The sequence below is a fragment of the Pelobates fuscus genome, chromosome 5 (assembly GCF_036172605.1).
Source record: "Pelobates fuscus isolate aPelFus1 chromosome 5, aPelFus1.pri, whole genome shotgun sequence".
Taxonomy (NCBI): Eukaryota; Metazoa; Chordata; class Amphibia; order Anura; family Pelobatidae; genus Pelobates; species Pelobates fuscus.
In genome coordinates this window covers 352,037,950-352,061,873 of record NC_086321.1, presented here as the reverse complement: position 1 = coordinate 352,061,873, position 23,924 = coordinate 352,037,950, and the positions used below count along the sequence as shown (strand labels likewise).

The 23,924-nt window shown below is 44.7% G+C and overlaps 1 protein-coding gene across 1 annotated transcript; it reads left to right on the top strand.

Moving 5' to 3' along the window:
• Positions 1 to 836: 836 nt before the first annotated feature.
• On the top strand, positions 837 to 23,449 carry EBI3 (Epstein-Barr virus induced 3). The gene is made up of 5 exons (XM_063453303.1): positions 837 to 1,077; positions 13,049 to 13,166; positions 15,686 to 15,864; positions 16,123 to 16,286; positions 22,670 to 23,449. Exons 1-5 carry the CDS (start codon positions 1,008 to 1,010, stop codon positions 22,811 to 22,813), a joined length of 675 nt encoding a protein of 224 aa, XP_063309373.1. The 5' UTR covers positions 837 to 1,007; the 3' UTR covers positions 22,814 to 23,449.
• The last annotated feature ends 475 nt before the right edge of the window (positions 23,450 to 23,924 follow it).

Here is a 23,924-nt window from a genome sequence, read left to right as displayed (position 1 = left end):
ACATGTGTTTTTCATCAAGTTAATTTAACAATAGGCATTTGTATGAGGGCATCCTGCCAATCACACCATACTTTCACGTGTTTTTTCTTCTTTTCTAGCGTGAAATGGCCTTCACTTCTCTACACGACGACTTCATTGATGATCTGTTGTCCCAACTTCCAGTTTGTTTACATGGTTGATATCGCTTGTTTGAAGACTATTTGTTCCAGTTTACATGGAAAGAGGAATTGTGAGGAGTCTCACAGCCACATATTACTGACTAGATGTGTTCTGATTGGTTGTTTTTCTTTTTCAAAATCTGTTAACTGTTTCTTTGCTGCTGGGAGGAACAGTAAAGGAAGTAAAGAAAATATTCGCCTCCTGTCTTTAATAAAATTTTGATTATTAGGTCACTGACCCTAGAATAATCTCTAATTATGTTAAATGGTTTTCTTTGAATATCGTCAAAAGTGGCCTTCTTTTCCATAAAATTACTTTGATATTCAATGGCAAGCAGTTTGTATCAGCATAAACTTTATTTTAAACACACACACCTATCCTCTGTTTGCTCATTCAATGGTTTGTTTGCCGTGATTTGCAGTTTTACTTCTTAATTGGTCGAAATCCTGGTTTCCTGAACGATAAATAGAAGGAAGTGAAAGACCAGCCACTATATAAGCTGCGTCAGACTGAAATTCCCTTATGACTTGAACAGAAACTTTCCTTTTAAGATTTCTTGGAAATTTTATATGCATTGTTTACTGATAGAGTGAGTGCATGTGTCCCGGATCAGTCTTTAGAATGTTAAAACAGATTGCATGACAGGAAATTAAGGAAGTAAACATACTATGGGAATCCCATTTTCTACAACGCAATGTTTTGAGACCAAGAAAACATTTGGTATGAATCATTTCACATCATAGTTGGAAGCTACTCTACACAGGTGGGACATTCTTAAACTACCCAGATTAGTACTTTTAGGATTGTCTATTTCAAAAGCTTCCTTAACGGTCACTGTCCCGAACGGTATGATGCTCTGGAAAATCAGCGTTGGGATCCTATTCGTTCTCTCCCAAGTTGGAATCTTGGAATCTGAAGGTAAGGACAATATGTTAGATTGCTCCCAGGCCAGTATGAATGAGACATAGAAAATCCATGTCAATTTTATATTGGTATGTGAAAAATAGAAGATTAAATCAATCTTACCAGGCTTTTACACGCATTGGTACTTTTACATTCCATTTTTCAGATTCCAATGATAGCACATACAATGACCGTTTTATACGAAGATGCTTAGAGAAGGTTCATACAGAATGTTAAAGTAAAAATATATACCGTATATCAAAAATAACAAGTTCGTTCTTAATAAATTGCTTTAATTTCACAACACTGTTTTGAATTGAGATCCTACCTAATATCGAAACTGATTATCTGTGCTATGTTTGAGGATAAGCTAGTTACTTAATTTTCTGGCTAACAATGTAATATTTCCATATAAATGCACTGCTAGAGTAGTTTACAGGGGTAGTTATGGTGGCAATTCTAAACTGCTTGATTTATGCATTGCTAATTTGCAACTGCATTTGAAAGATGATATGTTTTGTAAGGGAAATGCTTAGGTAAGAGCAATTTTTTTTTCTTAGTTTGTTCCCGAAAATTATTTACATTTTGGTTTTCAGCTCCTTTTACAAAAGGGAAGTATTACATAACGTTGAGAGTAAAACATAGCAAATACAAAATTTACATGACATGCGCTTAGTCGTCCCGTAGGCATATTCCAAATAAACCCACCAATAAACATGGACACCAATATTTCTTGGGAAAATATCACAGATTTTAAAATAATTTTCACACGTAAGTTTTAAAGAATAAAGGGGGTCAAAGTCAAACACACTTAAAGACATTGAAGCCCAATACTTTTCCAATGTAAACATTTACAGACAATGACCCCCACATAAATGACAGCAATCTTAACCCAACATTTACCATACAACACACCAGTTACCACAGCCACAAAGAGCATCCTAACCACTTGTAGAGGTATACCGAGATTCCTTGTGCCTAATTACAACACCCCCTAATCTCTAAATGTAAACCGCCATTGACTTATTGATCTTAATGTGACTTGTAGCTATAGCCGCAGGGATTCAAGCAAAACGCCAATGCCTGCGTGGCACCATTTCCGACAAAACAATAATGACACCTGGGACCAAACTTCTCACCCTATCCACGTCTGCGGCTCTCTGTACTGCCCACTAGACAAACAAATGTCCTACTATCCAGGCAACTCAACCTAAAATAGAAGAGAAACAGATAACACCAACACATAATAAGCACCTTTTTCCCTCAGCCGACTTACACTAACCAATCAGGTTGTACATAAGACCTGAACCTCACCAATTCCCATCGCCCGATCTTTTTAACAAGGTCATCAGTAAAACCCAGCTGTGCCGCTTCTGTTGCTGCCCCAATCCAAATTGAATGTGTACCAAACTGTGACGAATCTATGCCCAGCTGTCCCAGGCTTAAGTGAAAATCACAGGTAAACTGATATTTGGACAGAGATGACCCATCCTTGTGGATGAAAAATGGACCACCTGTCTGCGAGCGAACCGCCAGATACCGGGAAGCAGAGGCGACTCTCTAAATAGGTGGTTTAGGCGTCCGCATAAGGCCTCGCGGCCGCCTAAACCACCTGAGGGCAGACTGTGTCGGGTCCTCGGTCAGTGACTGAGGATCCGACACCAGGAGGGGGCCTGCGGCTTGCTCAGTATGCAGCCAGGTGAGTGGCCCCTCTTATCTGCCGAGCCAGCCATCAGACACCAGTCTGCAGCTCTGCAGTGAGCAGAGCTGCAGACCATGTGTCTCATAAGAACTGGCCAATCAGAGAGTTTCTGCTGGTTACTACGGCAACATTCTGATGGGTCTCGCGAGATTCATGGCCACCGGACCACCAGGCATCCCACACTGGACCACCAGGGAATAAATCAAGGTATGTAGTCCCATCTCACATCACCCCCCCTCCCTCTCACATTACCCCCTCACTCACAACAACCCTCCTCCCTAAACATCACCCCCTCCCTCACCATCAACCCCCCTCCATCACCCACCCCTCAGCATCTCCCACCGTCACCCCTCTCCCTGTCACCATCACCCCCCTCTCCCTGTCACCATCACCCCCCTCTCCCTGTCACCATCAACCCCCTCTCCCTGTCACCATCAACCCCCTCTCCCTGTCACCATCAACCCCCTCTTCCCGTCACCATCACCCCTCTCCCCGTCACCATCACCCCTCTCCCCGTCACCATCACCCCTCTCCCCGTCACCATCACCCCTCTCTCTCACCTTCAACCCCCCTCCCTCTCATCGTCACCCCCCCTCACACCATCACCCTAACACAAGGCCTCCCCAGACACACTGTTAACATCTCCTCACACTGTCACCCCTCCCTACACTGACTGTCATCACCCTCCCACACTGTCATCCACACTCACATTAACCACTCCTAATCCTGTTAATCTCACCCCATCCAAGCTCACCTGCCCTCACTCTGCCACACTTACCTCCACTTGCCCTGTTACACTCCCTCATCAAACCATGTCATACTCCCTGTCCCTCATTCTATCTCACAACCCCTCCCTGTCCATTGTGAGGAGGGGGGGGGGGGGGTTGTGAGAGAGAAACCATGTCATACTCCCTTCACCCTGTCATGCTCTCCCTACCATTGGTACCCCTTTATTCACCTTGTCACAGTCACCAGCTGAAGACATTCATCATACACACAGTCAGAAAACATAGCTTAGCCATAAACACAATGCACAAAGGCTACAGGGAGACCCCATACACACAACACACTTCAAGCAGCTACCCCATACACATAGGGTCCCAGACAAAAACGCAAACATGCTCACAGACATACATTCACACACACACACACACACACAAGGATACTCTGTCAGACACTCTCAGGCGCAGGTAAACTGTGCATCAATGTGTAAATGTGACAGTGTTCATGTATTGCAACTCTATTTTTTTTTACTTTTTTGTTTGTGGGGCCTCATGTTTGAGTTTCGCCTAAGGCCTCATAAAGTCTAGAGCCACCTCTGCCGGGACACGCCCTTGAGCTGGGTACATAAGACAATTTAACCAAGCATCCCTTACCGAGCACGGCTGAGATTAATACTAACCTTATCTCCCAAGACCCTCACATCAGAAATCAGAATGTCCCCCTTCCGATACTGTCTACTACTCACCAATTCACTGATACAAAAGGCTCCAAAAAAATCCCCAAACAAATGCTAAGGAAAACAACAATCCTTTGTAGTGAGAAAAACAAAGTCCCTGTAATGCCTCAAGCAGCTGGAGAAGCAAATTAATCAGGAGCTTTTTTACCTTTACTGTAACCTTTGAGAGCCAGACGGACCAGAAAGTGCTTCGTCTAGTCTTCCCATCCATTTAATTTTAAAAGGAACGCCAACGCCCCAATTGTACCTCTTTATGCAATTTTTCGCGCACATCTTCAGGGAAATCATTCACTGCCGAACAACTAAACGCTTTTGAAATGGAATCACAAACCCCCAAGTGAAACCGTCCCAAAGAAGAACTGCATCCTCACGGTTACCGTATTTGTTTAGCCATGGGAGCATCGCGGTGACCCAGTGACAGAGGCTGGTGCCGTGGCACCTCCAGTGACTCCGGTGGGCGCATTCTTTCCCCCGTTTAAACCAACGATTGAAGGCGTGTCCGTCTCCGCAACCTGTTTAGAACGGCATGTTGCCCCCCACTTACACTGTCCTCATTAAATAAGAGCCAACAAAATCCCCTCCTATGGATAGCCGACGAGGTGGAAGAGGAACCGGTGCCAGCTACAGATTAAAAGGGCGCTGCCTTTTGCACCATCATCCATTTGATCCCAACGCATACCTGGATTTGCCGATAGATGCTGGCGGAACTGTGGCAGCCCAAAGGCCTTGCAAAAGAGACGTGCACGTTTTGTCGAACAGCCTCAGGAATATCGCCTCCCAACAACGCCCTTTCAGCCACTGTTTCTGTTAAAACCGAGGATGACTAAGACTCGCCCGAGTCGCCCACATTAACTGGCCCAGCCTCGTTTTCCTTACTCCCTGGCCCCACCAAGGCACCTTGTTTCGTCATTCCCCCCGCCTGTGCCCCTGGAGCCCACACCTGACTAAATGATCCTTTATCCCTTGTACCTGCCCTCCATGAGTTAAGGAAAGATTGTAAAGACTCTATGAAATCGCTATGCTGGACCTGTTGTCCTGGTCCTTAAGACCGTACTAATCTCTAGTGAATTCCTTCCCTTGCCTGACTTGGGAGCCTCCCTTGCTGGACCTGGAAGCACTCTGCCTGCGACTAGTAGCCATAAAAGGTGAGCCGTGGTAACTGTAACGGCTACCCAGGTAGAGAGAGGGTATCTGCCGTTGGAGACGTCCTTTTCCTTGCAAGCTGCTGTGGAGAAGTAGAGCTGGTATAATCCCATCCACGATATCCAGAGAGAGTCAGGTTCAGCTGTAAACAGGAAAACAGGAGCAGAGTAATATTCCCCAAATAATCCCTTCCAAGAACGAGACGAGGCTACGTTTTGAAGGGTCAAGAAGAACTGAGGACTGGGACACCCAGCCTGCTTTTTATTACAAAAAGGTACACACAGGACACTCCCAGGGGGAGGTTGAAATTAACCAATCACATACATGGTACCACCCCCACGTCTCCTCCCTCAGATAAACATATAACATAATTATAGCATACAGTAAAAATACAGTTACTGAACCAAGTGGGAGAGAGCCAGGGGCAAGTTATTTTACAGGGGACATAGTCTTAAAGGGGTATTGTTCAGCAAAGTCACAATATGTCCCCAGACGGTTCTTAAAGGGCCATACACACCCAATAAAAGTTAATAAGTTTTCAGGGGCACAATCTTCCAGGGGCCATAGTCATGAGGAAGGAGGCTGGCAAATAGGCTTCTCCACAATCCAGGGAAGCAGGGCAATTTTCCATTTAAAGGGCCAGTTACAAATAGCGATTTGTAACAGTAACATATATCCTGCCCATAGTTAGGGGAGACCCTGTCATTGCTGCAGTCCCTGCTCCCACGGCAGCTCCTGGAATGTGTACGAGATTGGTGCCTACCACCCGAGCCACATACAGGGGACCTTGGGGAGCTGATAAAATGCTCCTGATTGCGGCTAGCTCTGCCCACCCATTTTCTTGTGGACCTAGGGTCACCCCCATTGTCCATTATTTGTGGGGGCACCCCGTTGGGATGTAAAGTTACTGTGCTAGTCTCTGTGCTCTGCCTAGTTCCCTGAAGTCGCCATGCAGCAGGTTTATTTCACAATTCTCCCGTTATGTTTTGCTGAATAGTCAGATGAGCAGTGATGGACAATTTTCAAACTTGATCATAAAATTATGCAGGCACAAAATACACAAATAAAAAGTAGTCTCTGATAAAGTGCTTGTGAGGCACAAAACGCATAGGCATTGTAGTGCTGGTGCCTTTCCCCTGCTCTAGCCACAAATTTAAAATGAAGCAATAAGGAAATTTTGTTTTAAACAAAATTTTGTTTTTAACTACATTTTGTTTTCTCCCTGCTTTTTTGGCTGTTCATATGTAGCAAATACAAGTGGTACTTGTTTTGATTCGAAATTTCCCCTCAGTTTCAGCTCAGCTTAAAGGTGCTGGTCTCAGTAATAGTTAAAAAGTTTGTATTAACTCCAAAGTTTAAACCCTTAATTAAGATGTTAAAACATTTTTACATTCTTGATATGAAAAAGAGCTTTTGAACATTCCTAAACACGTAGCACTATCTTAACAACCCTGGAGCCCATGGAACAACGCAGTGGGTGGAGTGGGCCTTGACAGGGCCAGAGAGTGGGCAGGTGTAATGTAGTTGGGGGTTGGTTTAGGATAATTTAGGAGTATGGTTAGTTTAAATAACGGCCATCTTAGAGAGTGGCCATTTTAATCAGAGCTTCACTTACCTGTTAATTGTGACAGGTCGGCGAGGTTCTTCTTTTTCTCTTTTCTGCAGGTTCATGGCGTCTCTGAAGGAGATCCTGAATGGAGTCCGGGCGGCGGTGAAAGACAGGGGGGCTGGCCTGGCTCCACGAGCAGCTGCTCCCCCTCTCGCGGCGCAGGAACGGACACCCGCGCGGAGGACGAGACAGCCCCAGCGGCTAAGCCCAGGCATGGTGCCTGCAACTCGGCATCGGAGGAGCCCGTCGGCACGTGGGAGAGCGGCAGCGGGTCCGGTTGGGAGACGGACGGAGGAGCCGGGAGTGCAGTCAGTGCCGTCAAGCAGCATTGGCGGTCAGGCAAGGACGGCCGCAAAAATGAAGCCGTCGGTGGGGAGGGCGCCCCACGGCTTAGCGGCTGGCAGGAGGTCACGTCCGGAGGCGGCCCTTCATGTGGCCAGGACGGCGGGAGAACACACGGTCGGGAGTCCGCAGGACAGACGGCCCGGTGAGTCTGCTACCAGGGTAGCTGATAAGGGACAAGGGGATGGTGGAGTGGATGGCTCCTCAGCACAAGCGGTCCCCCAGATAGCGAAGGGTGGCCAGGCCAGCACGAGAACCAAGGAGGCGGCCCGGGGCCAGTACTGAAGGGCTGGTGGAGCATAGCAGGGGCATACAAGGGTCACAGAGGTCGGCTGGGGACCAAGCCAGCAGCCAGGGAGTGGAGGTCAGCGCAGGGTCCAGCAGGGCGGCTATATGGATGCCTGGCACGGCGAGAGGAGTGGCGGCGCAGAGGACAAGTTGGGTTGAGGATGACAGGAGCGATCGGGAGGGCTCGGCGGGCAGCTCCCAGGGACAGCGCAGCGGCGGGGATGGCACATGGAAGGAACGCAGAGAATAGCGGCGCAGTGCTAGCATCAGGCACAGCAGTGGTAGGAGCATGGGGAGAAGGCAACACAGCAGGGACAGGAGCTCTTCACGACGCAGGCGCAGCGAGTCCGGGTCCAGTTGCAGGAAGGGGTCGCGGAGGTCCGGTTCCAGGGATATGAGGAGGAGACGCCGGGGCAGCGGATCGGGTTCCACTAACAGGAGTTTCCAGGGCCGGCACTGCAGAGCTTACGTCAGGGAAGGAAGGGCGGCAAAGAGGAGCGCAGCGTGGGATGGAAGGAAGGAACGTAGGGAGGAAGGGCAGGTTGAGAGTCGGTCGGACAGACTACCCAGGTTGTCTTCTCCTTACAGGTCGCGGAGCACCGGCGGTCCCACGAGGGCAGGAGTCAGCGACAACTGGACACTCCGGTGCCTGGCAAGGCGGATGGAAGGACGGCTACCCCGCGGCCAGGGGCACCAGCAGTGAGTCCATAACTGCACAACAACCGGGGATGTTCTTAGACTGCTTGAAATCGTTCTTAGAATCCTGGTCAAGAGAAGGGGAGGCTCATAAGTTCAGTATGGTGTGGGACCCAGAGGATGAAAGGGAGTGAGAAGTCAGGAAGGCAGGGACGCCAGCTAGGGGGTCGAGTGTCGGGGAGTTGGGTTGTGCAGCTTCTTCGGTGGGAGTGCCAGAAGGGGAAGTTGAACAGGCGGTTGTATGTGGTGACATCTCAGAGGCTGCGCGTCAAAATGTTCACGTGTCCTTCGCAGGGCCTCTGGGATGTCACTTGAAGGTGGAGGTGAAAGAGAAAATTTGGAAGGGGGAATTCGTGGAAATATTTTCACTGCTTCCCTCAAGGAATTTTTGGATTTGAAGGAAGAGGACAAAAAAGATGCTAAAAAAGAGGAGGAAGAGAAAAGACCGAGGTATCGTAAGATACCAAATACCTCTGGGAATTGGCTTAGGGCCTTTTGTATTCTCGCAAGCGTAATCGGGGAGAACCGCCCCGACTGCTGCTCGCAGCTTTTCTGTTACCTCGACGGCATAGGGGATGCGCATAGGACGTACGGGGGGTTAGTGTGGAAGTATGACGAACAGTTTCGTCAACGACTGGCGGCTAACCCGTCCATGCGTTGGGACGAAATGGACCTGCCGTTATGGATGAGGCTTATGATGGCGCAGAAAAGCGCCCCCTTTCCAGGGACAGCCGGCACAGCCACGGGAAGCGCGGTGTCGGTGTGACAGAAGAAAGGGTTCTGCTGGTCATACAACGAGGGACAATGCAAGTGGGAAGCTTCGTGTAGATTTCGACACGAGTGTTCAGGATGCGGTGGGAACCACGGAGCCAACAGATGCTTCAAAAAAGGTAAGCCCCCCGCCGGAGGGGGGACAGCAGGGTCAACCGCTCCCGTGGCTGGGGGTGTCACCGGTGAAAGTCGGAGTGATGTTGCCTTGGCTAAGGCAATACGCTGATCAAGACGAGGCTAGGTTCTTGTGGCAGGGTTTCATGGAAGGCTTCAAGATCCCCTTCAAAGTTCAGGGCCCAGGGAAATTAAGTTCTAATCTTAAGTCGGTACAGGAACACCCGGGGGTGGTTCGGGAGAAGTTGAGTAAGGAAGTCCAATTGGGGAGGATGGCGGGACCGTTTTTAGTCCCGCCATTGGCAGATTTGAGGGTCTCCCCTCTGGGGGTAGTTCCCAAGAAAGAGGAGGGCAAGTTTCGTTTAATTCATCACTTGTCACACCCGAAAGGGGCCTCGGTGAATGATGACATTGATGCGGATCTGTGCTCTGTCTCCTATACATCATTCGACAAAGCCATCGAGCTGGTTCGGAGATTATGGCACGGGGCGCTGATGGCGAAGGTTGATGTGGAGGCAGCTTCCCATCCATCCGGACTGTCATCATCTGCTGGGATGTTACTTCGAAGGGGGATTTTTCGTGGACTTATGTCTGCCGATAGGCTGTTCCATATCGTGTGCCTACTTCGAAAAGTTTAGTACGTTTCTCGAATGGGTGGTGCATCGGGAGTCGGGCGGGGGTGCGGTAGTGCACTAATTGGATGACTTCCTGTGCGTCGGTTCCAAGGAGTCGGACCGGTGCGGGCAGATCTTGAAAGTCTTCCAGTGGGTAGCGCAGTCATTCGGGGTGCCCTTAGCGGAGGACAAGACGGTGGGCCCCACCACTTGCCTTAGTTTTTTTAGGTTTGGAAATTGACACGGTCAAAGGGGAGTGCAGATTGCCCAATGACAAACTGCAGAATCTGCGGCAATTGGTGGACACGGTCCGGGGCGCGAGAAAGGTTATCTTGCCGGGGTTACAGTCTCTGGTTGGGAGCCTTAACTTTGCGTGTAGGGTCATCCCGATGGGAAGGGTTTTTTGCAGACGGTTGGCTCAGGGGTGCGGTTGCCTTCCCATTATATTCGAGTGTCGGCAGATCTGAGGGAGGATTTGGGGGTGTGGGACCGGTTCTTACAATGCTTTAACGGCAAGGTGTTTTTTCAGGAACCAGCGGTATCGTCAGAGGGGCTGGGCCTGTTTACGGACGCATCAGGCAGCATCGGTTTCGGGGCATACCTGGCTGGAAAACAGTGTGCGGAGGGGTGGCCGAAGTCTTGGAAGGCGAGCCCTCTGATTAGAAATTTAGCGTTTCTGGAATTCTTCCCGGTTGTGGTAGCAGTGGCTTTGTGGGGTCCTGAGCTGGCAAATAAGAAATTCTTATTTCACTCCGACAACATGGCGGTGGTGCAGGCTATCAACAGCATGTCTGCATCATCACAGCTAGTACTTCTCTGTATGTCTTTCAACATAGTTCAGGGCTAAGCACATCCCGGGGTTTACAAATGTAGTGGCTGATGCGCTGTCTCGTTTACAGTGGGAACGTTTTCGGGAGGCGGCCCCGGACGCACTGGTACAGCGACAAGCATGCCCGGTCGAGATGTGGCAGCTCGGGACATCTTGCTTGGGGAGTATATAAGGAACTCGTTGGCGCCGAGTACTTGGTCGCCGTACGTGAAGGTCTGCAAGGTTTGGGATGAAACGGTGGTCCAGGTAGGAGGGGATCCCTCGGCGGGTCAGAGGGTGGATATTCTGTTGTGGATACTCTGCCGTTTGTTTGCGAAGCAGGTATCGCCAGCCATGGTGGACAGACATTTGTCCGCGTTGGCCTTCTTATTTAGGTTCAACGGGTGGGAGGACGTCACAAAGCATTTCCTGGTACGGGGCTACCTGGTCGGTGGATACAAGGAGACCGGTGTCGTTTGCGGTGTTGCAAAGGTTAGTAGGGGCTCTGCCCGAAATTTGTCATTCGTCATTCGAGGTGGCATTGTTCGCGGGGGCTTTTGTATGGGCCTTTCCGGATCAGGGAACTGGTCAGTGCGAATAAAGCCGGGATGGGCGGTTTGCAGCTCGGAGACGTTGAGGTAGGTACCGACAGAGTGCGAATCAGGCTGGGCAGCTCGAAGACAGACGTGTTTGGTAAGGGTTGCACAGTGGTGTTGTTTGAGTTGCCAGGTTCTGAGGTGTGCCCGGTGGGGCGGAGCACGGGTTACTTGGCACTGCGCCCGGCGGGTACAGGAAGTTTTTTTTCATGCACACGGACGGCACGGCGCTGTCGCGCTTTCAGTTCATCAGGGTTTTTCACTTGGGCTTCCAGAAACTGGGCCTGGAGCCTAAGCAGTTTGGGACGCACTCATTTCGGATTGGGGCAGCGACTGAAGCGGTGCGTCTGGGTCTGGGGGATGAGCGAATAAGCGTATAGGGAGGTGGGAATCCTTACGTTTCCGCTCATACGTGAGGCCTGACAAGTTGATCTGAATTGGGGGGAGGAAGTGGGACTGTGGTGAAGTATGTGGGGCCTCTGCCAAGTAACTAAACTTTGTTTCCTTGCAGGTTCGAAGGTGTTGTTACTGGGCCACTCATTTGTTTACTGGGCACAGAAGAGGGCTGCCGTTAGAAGAAATGGAACACAGCTGGGCTTTCCTCTGGAGCAGGCGGTGCTATCCTGGTTTGGTTTCTGGGGATTTAGTTGGCAAAGTTTGAGTAGTGTGTTGATTAGAAAAATTATGGGGGGACAGTCCCGGATATTTTAGTGGTTCACGGCGGGGGGGAACGACCTAGGTCTGATCCCCCAACAGGAACTGGTGCGGAGAATGAAGAGACATGGATCGGCTGCTGGGGCTGGTTCCGGGCGTGGTGGTGGTTTGGTCCGAAATGGTGCCACGTTTTACATGGAGACACGCGAGGAATCCAGCGGCAGTGGCTCGATCCAGGGGTAAGGTCAATAGGACCATGGCGGTTTTTATTAGGCGGTTGGGCGGTGTCGTGGTTAGGCACCGGGAGCTAGAGGACATGTTGCCCGGGTACTTTAGAAAGGATGGCGTGCACTTGTCGGATGTAGGGAGCGATTTGCTTAACTTGGGTTTGCAGGAGGGCATCGGTCGGGCCCTGTTTCAGTGGGGTGGGGATCGCACATGGCCTTAAGGGTTCAAGTCATGTGCTGTGGCGGAACAGGGCGTGGTAAAGTAGGAATTTTGGTGGAGTGGAAGTGGACAGGCCAAGGTCTAGGCTGGAGTAGGCCAGATGGAAATAAGGTTGGTAGGTTCGAGCTCTTTGGTGGCTAAGAACCTAGGGGGGTAGGGGTGTCTGGGGTACACCCCTACAGTTAACTTATGGAGATGGGGCCTCTTTAGTAGGCCGTGTGTTACAAGTTAAATGTTAGTTGGATGTTATTTATTGTTCAGGTGGTAGGGTCATTGTCAGGGGTATTGTGTGGGGGGATAATAACAATGTCAGTTTTGACAATGACCCTAAATGTTAATTTATTTATATATATATATAAGAATAATTTATAAAGCTGTGGACTTTATACTCCAACAGTATAAACGGTGTCTGTGTCTTATTTAAGTTAAGGTTTAATTAGCACCTGCCGAATAACGACGGTGCACATGTCATGTCTCTAGGTCCTAAGAACAATTCAGACAATAGGAGGCCAAAGTCCCTGGTTCCAATATAAAAATAATGTCACCGTAACTCCCCGGTAACGATTTTATTTCCCTCCCAATGTCGAACCTGAAGTATTCAACAAAAACATGCCAAGAAAGCTCATCTATAGCTAAGTTAAGGTCTAAATAGTATGACATCAAGAAGTATTGAGAGAACCAGTTGCTTACTAGTTGTTCCTTGGCTGAATATGTAGATTTTGATGTGTGTGTATCCTTGCTAGATCCTCCAGGGAAGCTTGGGGTCCAGTGTTGGACTATAAGTTATCCAGAAAAGATCCGATGCACCTGGGACTTCAAACCCAATGCATACTTGCCTACCACCTTTATCACTACCTACAGGTAATAAACCTTTATGATTCCATGTCTATATTCACTGTGATCATCTAAGCATTGATTTGAAAGCCACAAGCCTGCTCCCTAAACTTATGATATAAAAATAGATTATTAATATTAGTGGCTCTGGTAATGCACAACAAATCAATATTTTATTTTGATAACTATCTTGGAAGTGGACATCAATCCACGCCTCCAAGCTCTTTGGATGGGAGAGCCCGGACTGTTTCTAGGCTCCCATACTCAGGCATACCATTATGTCATGTGAGCAATGCCATCACTCCTTGTCATAGAGAACCATTGCATTAAATTATTTAGTACAACGAGAGAAATAACTGTCGGATTGCGGTCAGCGGCACGCATATACCTCCTCTATGAGGAGCACTGGCCTGAATCGTCATCCTGATGGCAACCATCCAGGATTATATCATGGGAGGAGCAGCAGATAGGCAGCAGCACCGAGGGACACTTACCACTGAAGAAACAGTAAGTATATTCATTAATTTTTACTTTACAGGACTAGTGGTACACCTGCAACTAACTAGGGACACTATAGAATTAGAAATAAAGATTTGTATTCCTAATGTTATAGTTTCCCTTTAAGTGGCTTAAAAATAAAGTATTCTTGGTGTAGTTCAGTGCAATCTGTACGCCAACAACAAATTAAATCTCTTCTCTTCTTACTGGCCCTTTCAGCCCAAATGCTTGAATAATTCTTCATCAATAATGTGAATTATTGCAAACAACCCATCAAACTCTGCCTTTTTATTTTATCCCTACTAGGCAAATCACTTTTCACTACATCTTACCTTTCTTCTGTCTATCCCATCTCCATCTCACCCACTATTAATCATCGTCATTCTTATTGTAGTTTATCTGAATGTAATTATTGTAACATCTAATTGCCATTTGAGTTAATAAATAACCTCCATTTATTTTATTATGCATAGGTATTTTGGCTAGCGCGCAGGTAACCTTTTTTTAGTGTAGTTTATATTTATACAGTATCACAACATTCAATAGTACAGTGCTTCATATCTTTCAATATTCTATAATAATTGTACTATAAACATGTATTCCTGACCCCATAGTGTGAAAATTACTATCTAGTTCCCCTGCCCCCTAAATATTGTAAAATCTTACCTTTATTCCAGTCTGCTGCTGACTGCCTCGGATCTGCCTCCTTAGCCGACATCAATCACAATGCTTTCCCATAACAAAGTATTGGATTGGCAGAGATTGTAAATTCTGATGATTTCAGCCAAGGAGATGGGCCCTGGGCAGAGCCAAACACAACCCTGGCCAATCAGCATCTCCCCATAGAGATGCATTAAACCCATGCATCTCTGAGGAAAGTGCAGTGCCTCCGTGCAGAAGGTGAAGACACTGAATGCCAGTGCTGCAAACTATGTAGCACTGACCCTGGAAGCACCTCTAGTAGCCTGAGGAGTATCTGAGGAGTAACCACTCGAGGTGTCCCTAGGCTGTAATGTAATCACTGCCTTTTCTTTGAAGAGACCGTGTTTACTGCAAAAAGCCTGCAGGGACTGACTATACTCCCCAGAACAACTACATCTGTCATGCCGAACTTCTCTTTCCCCAATCGCTTCATCTTCTCTTCCTCTCTCAGAATCTGTTCTTTTCTCACTATCGGATCTAGTTTTCTTTCAAAGATAAGAGAACGTAGGTCGTAATCTAGGTATTTCAAAGCAGAACGAGTGGATTAAATGGACAGGTTTGCATGTTTTAAGCTGGGTTCAGATTTAACTACCTGGGCATGATCGATTTGATTCATGCATATTGTGTCTCCAGTCATGTAATTTGTGTTCAGCTACATGCCCTGAACACAGTAACAGCCTATATATATTATATATATAATGTTTAGCTCTGTCATTTTAGTTCTTTAAATTTAGAATACCAATGCTATTTTGGGAGGAAGAGGGGGGATTTCAGGGTTTATAAACTGTTGTTATGCAAGTATTATTTCAAGTTTAACATGTTGAAACATCACCAGTATTTAAGAAGTTTCCAAATGATTCAATACTGTTAGTAGCAGTTTCCAAGTGTATAATCTACAAAACTTCCCAACAGACTTCAATGGTGCCTTTCGTAGATTAATCATTTGAAAAGTCGAATCATTGGAAAACGTATTAAATTGTTGCCAAAAATCAACCTGCTAATGTGTACTTCAGGCTGTTCACTACTGTGAATAAATTCAATTTACAATTAAAATAAAAAATAAAAAAAATGATTACAAGCAAAAACCATCTACAGGGGAAGGCAGGCAACTCTACATGAGGGCCAGTGCTATTTTCAAACAATCTTTCACCGCTATCGTAAACACACACGTCTCATGTAAAACGTGGGGATTTAGGCATATTATACGATCTTGTATGGACACTAGACTGCATTATCTGGAGCTGATCAGGCTACCAGACTATGATGCGTATGTAGATGTTTGCAAGTTGCAACCCAAGTATAACTTCACTTCACTATGGGGGTAATTTTAATTTTTTTATCCTCAGATTGGGTTTGATGAATTCTGAACCACCGAAGCTGTGTGTCCAGTCTGATCAAGAACCACAGAGCTGTTTGATCACGGATTTTCAGATGTTTGCAGATTACCCGTACATTCTTAACGTCACAGCCATCAGCCCACTAGGTGGCACCACACAGCTTTTTCCTTTCATTGTGGAGGACATTAGTGAGTAAAGCATGTTTGACCTGTCATAGGATATATGTTCTAAAATTAATATCAGTGGCTTATCTACTTTAATGTGACATGCTCTAATTTATTGCTAAAACCCATAAAATGTTCACTTTTACAAGCACGCTTGTTACAGTCTTTCATTCAATAGCTTAACAAAAAACACTGGAGAAATTTTCGATCTTTATTTGAATGTGAATATATTTATTTTCATTTTGTTCCCCTTTGTTATCTATAATACTCGTGGACTCATAGTACGCCCAGATCCACCCGAGAATGTCACACTGTCCAACATAGCTGGGGAAAAGAAGAAGCTACTCTTACACTGGTATCCCCCACGATCATGGTTGTATCCAGAGCAATTTCCTCTGATGTACAAAATTCGTTATAAAAGGGCAGGTGCAAAGCATTACAAAACGGTAAGATACCTGTTAACATTCACTAAAGTGAATTTAAAGGGACGCTATAGTCAGCAAAACAACTTTAGCTTAATGAAGCAGTTTTAGGTGTAGAGAGCAAGATTACATTTACTGCCATTTAGGAGAGTAAATCACTTTTGTTTCTGTTTATGCAGCCCTAGCCACACCAACCCTGGCTGTGACTGAAAGTCTGCATGAAAACGTAATGGTTTCACTTTCAATCAGATATTACTTAGTTACATAGCTGAAAAGAGACTTGCGTAAAGGTTTGTATCTCCTGCTCTGTAAATTTCAGTTTAATTACATACAGGAGGCTCCTTCAGGGTCTAGCAAGCTAAGAGAGCTGGAGATAATGAATTCTAAATTAAACAGAATTTGCAATTGAGGAAGTATAACCAATAGATGACTTTACAGGAAGTGCTTAGGAAAACGTAAGTAATATGCAGGGAGGTGTGACTAGTGTTTATAAACAAAGTGACAACTCCTAAATTGCAGAGGATTGAGCAATGGCATTATCTATATGCGGTTTCCTTAAGCTAAAGTTGTTTTGGTGACTATAGTGTTCACGTAAGGTCAAAATAGCCAAACTGAAAGCAGAATCGATTTGGGGGTTTTACCCTCCTCCTATCTTTATTTATGCAGCTTATGCTTTTACAACACAAGAAAAATATGAAGTTAGTGCGTATCACATAAATGTATTACATTGTTACTTAAGAGAATCACCACTTTTTTTTTTTTAATACAGAAAAGTAAGATAAAGTTGGTAATTTAGAAACATAGAATATGACGGCAGATAAGAACCATTTGGCCCATCTAGTCTGCCCAATTTTCTAAATACTTTCATTAGTCCCTGGCCTTATGCCTATCCCACGCATGCTTAAACTCCTTTACTGTGTTAACCTCCACCACTTCAGCTGGAAGGCTATTCCATGCATCCACTAACCTCTCAGTAAAGTAATACTTCCTGATATAACCAATCTGGTAAATTTCAATGAGAAAAATGGCCTTATGTTTGACCCTGTAACTTTCAAAAACACTCTAAAACCTGTACATGGGGGGTACTATTATACTCGGAAGACTTTGCTGAAAACAAATATTAGTGTTTTAAAACAGTAAAATGTATCACATCAATGGTATCCTCAGTGAAAGTGCTGTTTATGTGTAAAAAAAAAATGCAAAAAACTTTCACTGACAATATCATCACTGTGATATGTTTTACTGTTTTGAAACACTAACATTTGTGTTCAGTGAAGTCTACCGAGTAACACAGTACCCCCCATGTACAGGTTTTAGGGTGTCTTGGAAAGTTACAGGGTTAAATATAGTGCTAGCAAATGAAATTCTCTGGACTTTCTGTCTGGGTTGTCAGGCAGGTCCCCCAAATTGCAGTCAATAAAATTACATAAATATATCAAAATAATTGCATAAATATGCACGTAGAATTTAAATATATATATATATATATATATATATATATATATATATATACTTATTTACATATTTGAAGAACGTTTCCAATCCTTATCTGACCCATTAGATTTACAACCATTTCATTCTACTACCAACACCGTAGTTAAAGCGGCCATGTACATAGCCTTCTACGGCTTTCTCAGGCCAAGAGAGTTTACTACCATCACCACCACTCAGACAGATAGATGTCTTCTACATATTGGCTCTACCACTTTCCAAAACGAGCCAACACTCGCCACCGGTAGAAATAACTTATCCTACCCACAATAAATGGTGCCCAGTTGCGGTCCTAGATTCATACCGGCAAAATCCTACTTTACAACCATCACAACCATTATTTGTATTACAAGGCTTAGTGCTTACTACAAAGCAAATATCAATGGTATATCTAATAGTGACAAAAAAATGCTCAAAACACCCGTGTGGTATCCCCTATACCGACACAAGAATATACATACAATACAAACACAATGGATGGAGCAAATATAATTCTCTCTTCTCAATTCAATAATGCTGTGGAGACAGAGGTACACAAAATAGTGCAGATAACTTTAAAATATTAATGTAAAAGGTAACGTGTGTAAGGGAACACTCACAAAATTAGAGCCAATTAAAAACCTGGCTCTGGTATCAGTGGCCTCAGGATCTTTCAAGGGTGATCCAAATCCCTCTGTTGATGGTCTGGATGTCCAATGGAAACTTGCTCCCAATCATAGACTGCAAAGGATCCAGATAATTTGAGAATAAAAACTTATATTTATTGATACATATTAAATAAAATAAAAAGTCTATAAAATAAGTAAAAGAACGTTGCCAAAACGCGTTTCGCCTCTTTGGCTTCCTCAGTTGGCTGTGTTTCTGTTCGTGCGTCCATATCCATCTTTAAATGTTGTATTTTGCAGCTTTTTTCGGTGGAACGCACCTAGCGTTCCATTCCTCCGTCGGCGTTTACTTCCTGTTTTCAGTCTGTGATCGTGAGTGGAACGCAGTATGCGTTCCACTGAAGAGACAACACCCCTTCAGCATTCACTAGCGTTGTCTATGTGGGACATGCCCATAATATGTTCTAAAATTTATCTCTTCTTCTCCTATCCTTTTATTAAAATCTCCCCCTCCAATCTTTTTGTACCAATTTAATGGCGCAGAAGAACATATTTTTGGGATCATTATTGTGATACATTTTAAAATGGTTCGACACGCTATGTGTTTCTAAACCTTTTTTAATATTCCTTATATGCTCTGCAATTCTTACATGTAGACATCTGATGGTTCTACCTACATATATAAGACCACAAGGGCATCTAAGAATATAAATAACGTTTTTAGAAAAGCATGTTAATTGTTTTTTAATGGTAAATATTTTATCTTTTTGATAATGAAAAGAGGTAATTTCTTTTTTTCAGATTTGTCTCTCTGCAAGCTAAACAGGATCCGCAGCCATAGAAACCTTTGTTTCTATTTAAAAAATAATTCTGAAATCATACGTTTTGCTAAAATGGATTTATTTGTGTAGAATGCTACCATTAGAATACCGAAAGCATGGCTGACAATGATTAACAAGGCTTTCTCTAACTTCGTATGGCGAGGGAAAAAACCTAGAATTAAAAACTGATTACTATCAAGAGGAATAAAGAAGGGAGGCTTAGGCTACCCAAATATAATAAAATATTACGAAGCGGGGGGCGGAGTCTGGACGTCGAACGGAGCAGACGTGTCTGCCACGAGCTCCTGCCGAGCAGGCAAAAAGCGCACGATCACAGATTGAAAGCAGGAAGTAAACGCCGACGTCCCACGTGACCGGAAGCAGGAAGTAAACGCCGACGGAGGAATGGAACACAAGGTGCGTTCCACCGGAAAAAGCCGCGAAATACAGCATTTAAAGATGGATATGGACACACGAACAGAAATACAGCCAACTGAAGAAGCCAAAGAGGCGAAACGCGTTTTGGCAACGTTCTTTTACTTATTTTATAGACTTTATTTTATTTAATATGTATCAATAAATATAAGTTTTTATTCTCAAATTATCTGGATCCTTTGCAGTCTATGATTGGGAGCAAGTTTCCATTGGACATCCAGACCATCAACAGAGGGATTTGGATCACCCTTGAAAGATCCTGAGGCCACTGATACCAGAGCCAGGTTTTTAATTGGCTCTAATTTTGTGAGTGTTCCCTTACACATGTTACCTTTTACATTAATATTTTAAAGTTATCCACTATTTTGTGTACCTCTGTCTCCACAGCATTATTGCATTGAGAAGAGAGGATTATATTTGCTCCATCCATTGTGTTTGTATTGTCAGTGCTTACTACAGCTACATTAATGAGATATGTGAGATCTCTGATAACCCTTCTACCTACTCGGGTCACTCTTCCTATAGGGGCGGCCTCCACAGCCTCCATCGCCAACATTCCAGTGCACATTATCAAATCACTGGAGCAATGGAAATCTTCTGCTTACACAGGATACATATCCAAACCAGTACAATAAATGACTGGTTCATTTGTATGTATTTGTTGACTGAATTAAATTTCGATTATTCACTTTTTGCCCTCTTTATTTACAGGCCTACTGTATCGTCGGTCCCGGCACACCACAACCGACTTGCTCTTCTATACTATCCTACGCGTATACTGGAACTTTACTCCTTATACGGCTATGTGCCCCTAATATATATATATATATATATATTTTCGTTCTAAGTGTATTTTGATAAATACACTGCTCAAAAAAAATAAAGGGAACACAAAAATAACATACTAGATCTGAATGAAATATTCTTCTAAAATACTTTGTTGTTTACATAGTTGAATGTGCTGACAACAAAATTGAAAAATGGAAATCAAATTTTTCAACCCATGGAGGTCTGGATATGGAGTCACACTCAAAATTAAAGTGGAAAAGCACACTATAGGCTGATCCAACTTTGATGTAATGTCCTTAAAACAAGTCAAAATGAGGCTCAATAGTGTGCGTGGCCTCCACGTGCCTCTATGACCTTCCTACAACGCCTGTGCATGCTTCTGATGAGGTGGCGGATGGTCTCCTGAGGGTTCTCCTCCCAGACCTGGACTAAAGCATCTGCCATCTCCTGGACAGTCTGTGGTGCAACGTGACGTTGGTGGATGGAGCGAGACATTATGTCCCAGATGTGCTCAATTGGATTCAGGTCTGGGGAACGGGCGGGTCACTCCAGCCACATGAGGTCTAGCATTGTCTTGCATTAGGAGGAACCCAGGGCCAACCGCACAAGCATATGGTCTCACAAGGGGTCTGAGGATCTCATCTCGGTACCTAATGGCAGTCAGGCTACCTCTGGCAAACACATGGAGGGCTGAGCGCCCCCCCCAAAGAAATGTCACTCCACACCATTACTGACCCACTGCCAAACCGGTCATGCTGGAGGATGTTGCAAGCAGCAGAACGTTCTCCACAGCGTCTCCAGACTCTGTCACGACTGTCACATGTGCTTAGTGTGAACCTGCTTTCATCTGTGAAGAGCACAGGGCACCAGTGGCGAATTTGTGAATCTTGGTGTTCTCTGGCAAATGCCAAACGTCCTGCACGGTGTTGGGCTGTAAGCACAACCCCCACCTGTGGATGTCGGGCCCTCATGGAGTGTTTCTGACCGTTTGAGCAGGCACATGCACATTTGTGGCCTGCTGAAGGTCATTTTGCAGGGCTCTGGCAGTGCTCCTCCTGTTCCTCCTTGCACAAAGGCGGAGGTAGCGGTCCTGCTGCTGGGTTGTTGCCCTCCTACGGCCTCCTCCACGTCTCCTGATGTACTGGCCTGTCTCCTGGTAGCGCCTCCATGCTCTGGACACTTCGCTGACAGACACAGCAAACCTTCTTGCCACAGCTCGCATTGATGTGCCATCCTGGATGAGCTGCACTACCTGAGCCACTTGTGTGGGTTGTCGACTTTGTCTCATGCTACCACTAGAGTGAAAGCACCGCCAGCATTGAAAAGTGACCAAAAAATCAGCCAGGAAGCATAGGAACAGAGAAGTGGTCTGTGGTCACCACCTGCAGAACCACTCATTTATTGGGGGTGTCTTGCTAATTGCCTATAATTTCCACCTGTTGTCTCTACCATTTGCACAACAGCATGTGAAATGGATTGTCACTCAGTGTTGCTTCCTAAGTGGACAGTTTGATTTCACAGAAGTGTGATTGACTTGGAGTTACATTGTGTTGTTTAAGTGTTCCCTTTATTTTTTTGAGCAGTGTATATTAATATCAAAATACAGTTAGAATAAAATTACATATATACACATTTCTAATTTTTTAATTTTAAATTTTTTTATATTATATATATATATTATATATGTGTGTAATTTTACGCTAAGTGTATTTTTAGATAACTATATGCATATATTAATAAAAATTACACTTTGTATGACATTATATATGATAATGCATTGAATCAAGGAGTGGCCACTGGAAGTGTCCCTACGCTGTAATGTAAACACTGAAGAGACACTGTTTACTGTAAAAGTCCTGCAGGGACTGACTATACTCACCATAACAAATACATTAAGCTTTAATTGTTCTGATGACTGTAGTGTCCCTTTACGCCAAGGCTAACGTGATCATAAATGCCCCTGAGTGAGTCATGTTAAAGCTGCAGTAGCTAGAAAGTACCCCCTAACCAATGGTGGTAAAAGGAATGGGTGGTGTGAGTTGCTACAAGGAAAACACTACCCTGCGAGAGAGAATTTTTATGGTTTGGCTATTTAGGTCTACATTTTTTACTATCAATTGGCAATTCTCACTTATGCACAGATTGACTTATTTAATAAATATTGTAAAGCGCTGCGGAATCTGTTGGTGCTATATAAAACGGCAATAAAATAAATCTTTAAAGGCACGAATACTCAGACAATTTTCTCAATCTGTTTAATTCATAGATTGGTCCTTATGATCTTACATCCTTCATTCTGAAGGGATTGAAGCCAGGTTCATTTGTAGAAGCTCAGGTGGCAGCAAAAGATTTCACGGACTACGGCAATTACAGCGAGTGGAGTTTGGTTGCAACAGGAAAACCACGGTGAAGGTCGTGAACGGATGCTCTTAACATGGATGAATTATAATCTAGTTTAAATCTGTGTGCTTTTGAATGCATTTCAGAACTGATGCTTGCTATTGTGCACAGCGTACCATACTCAACATTCCCTTGTCTGCTCATAACATTGCCATACTAAAAATTTATCTGGCTTGTAAAATACAGAAACATTAAACTCAAAGAACATAACAAAAGTTCACGGTTATAAATCTTAGGGCACAGTCAGATCTCTAAAAGAGACAGTACCTTAAAGGCTATTCACTACAGTAAGAATTGATAGTGAATTTTAAATTTGAGGCCAGAGTAGCTGAATTGAAACAATTTTTCCAGTTTGCCTATTTTAACCTTAACCCCTTCACCTCATCCTTATCCATACCCAACAATCATGTGTACACGATTTGCATAATTGCAAACAAATTTTGCAAACAAAGTTATGCCTTTAACCAGTCCTGAAAGTCACAGCTCGGGGGCATTAAAAACTGCTCGCTTTAGCAGCTCCTCAACTCTGCTACAGTTCCTGCCTGATGGGAGGGCGGTGGGCTGCATGCTCTCCCCTCTGGATTCGGGGGGTGGGGTAGATATATTACTACTTTTAATGGATATTGTCTGTTTTGTCATATGCATGTTACAAACCTCCATATCTGCATACTGACAGGGAAGAGCAACCGCTATCAAAGAAACAAGGTTGCACAATTGGGTGATTTGCTAATCAGTGGATATTTTAATTATCTAGACATTGATTGGACTATAGAGACTAGTAGTACCACCTTTAAGGGACATTAACAAAAAAACAAAAAAAAAGTAAAGCTCATTGCCAAAGACAGCAAGACCAACACCCTGAAAATGTTTAAGTACATTAATGCCAAAAAGGCAAAGAGTGAAAATGTTGGTACATTGGAATCTGAGATGGGTAAAGTTCATCAAGGAGGATCGGGACAATACAATTCTAAATATTTTTCTTCACTATATTGGGAAGAATCATCTATGGATGTAGATTTGAAAATCTGTTACAAAAGCCTTACGACAAACAGGTTTCTTCAGAAATTAAAATGAATGTAAACAAAGTCCCAGGGCCAGATGGTATTCCCCTCCGAGTGATT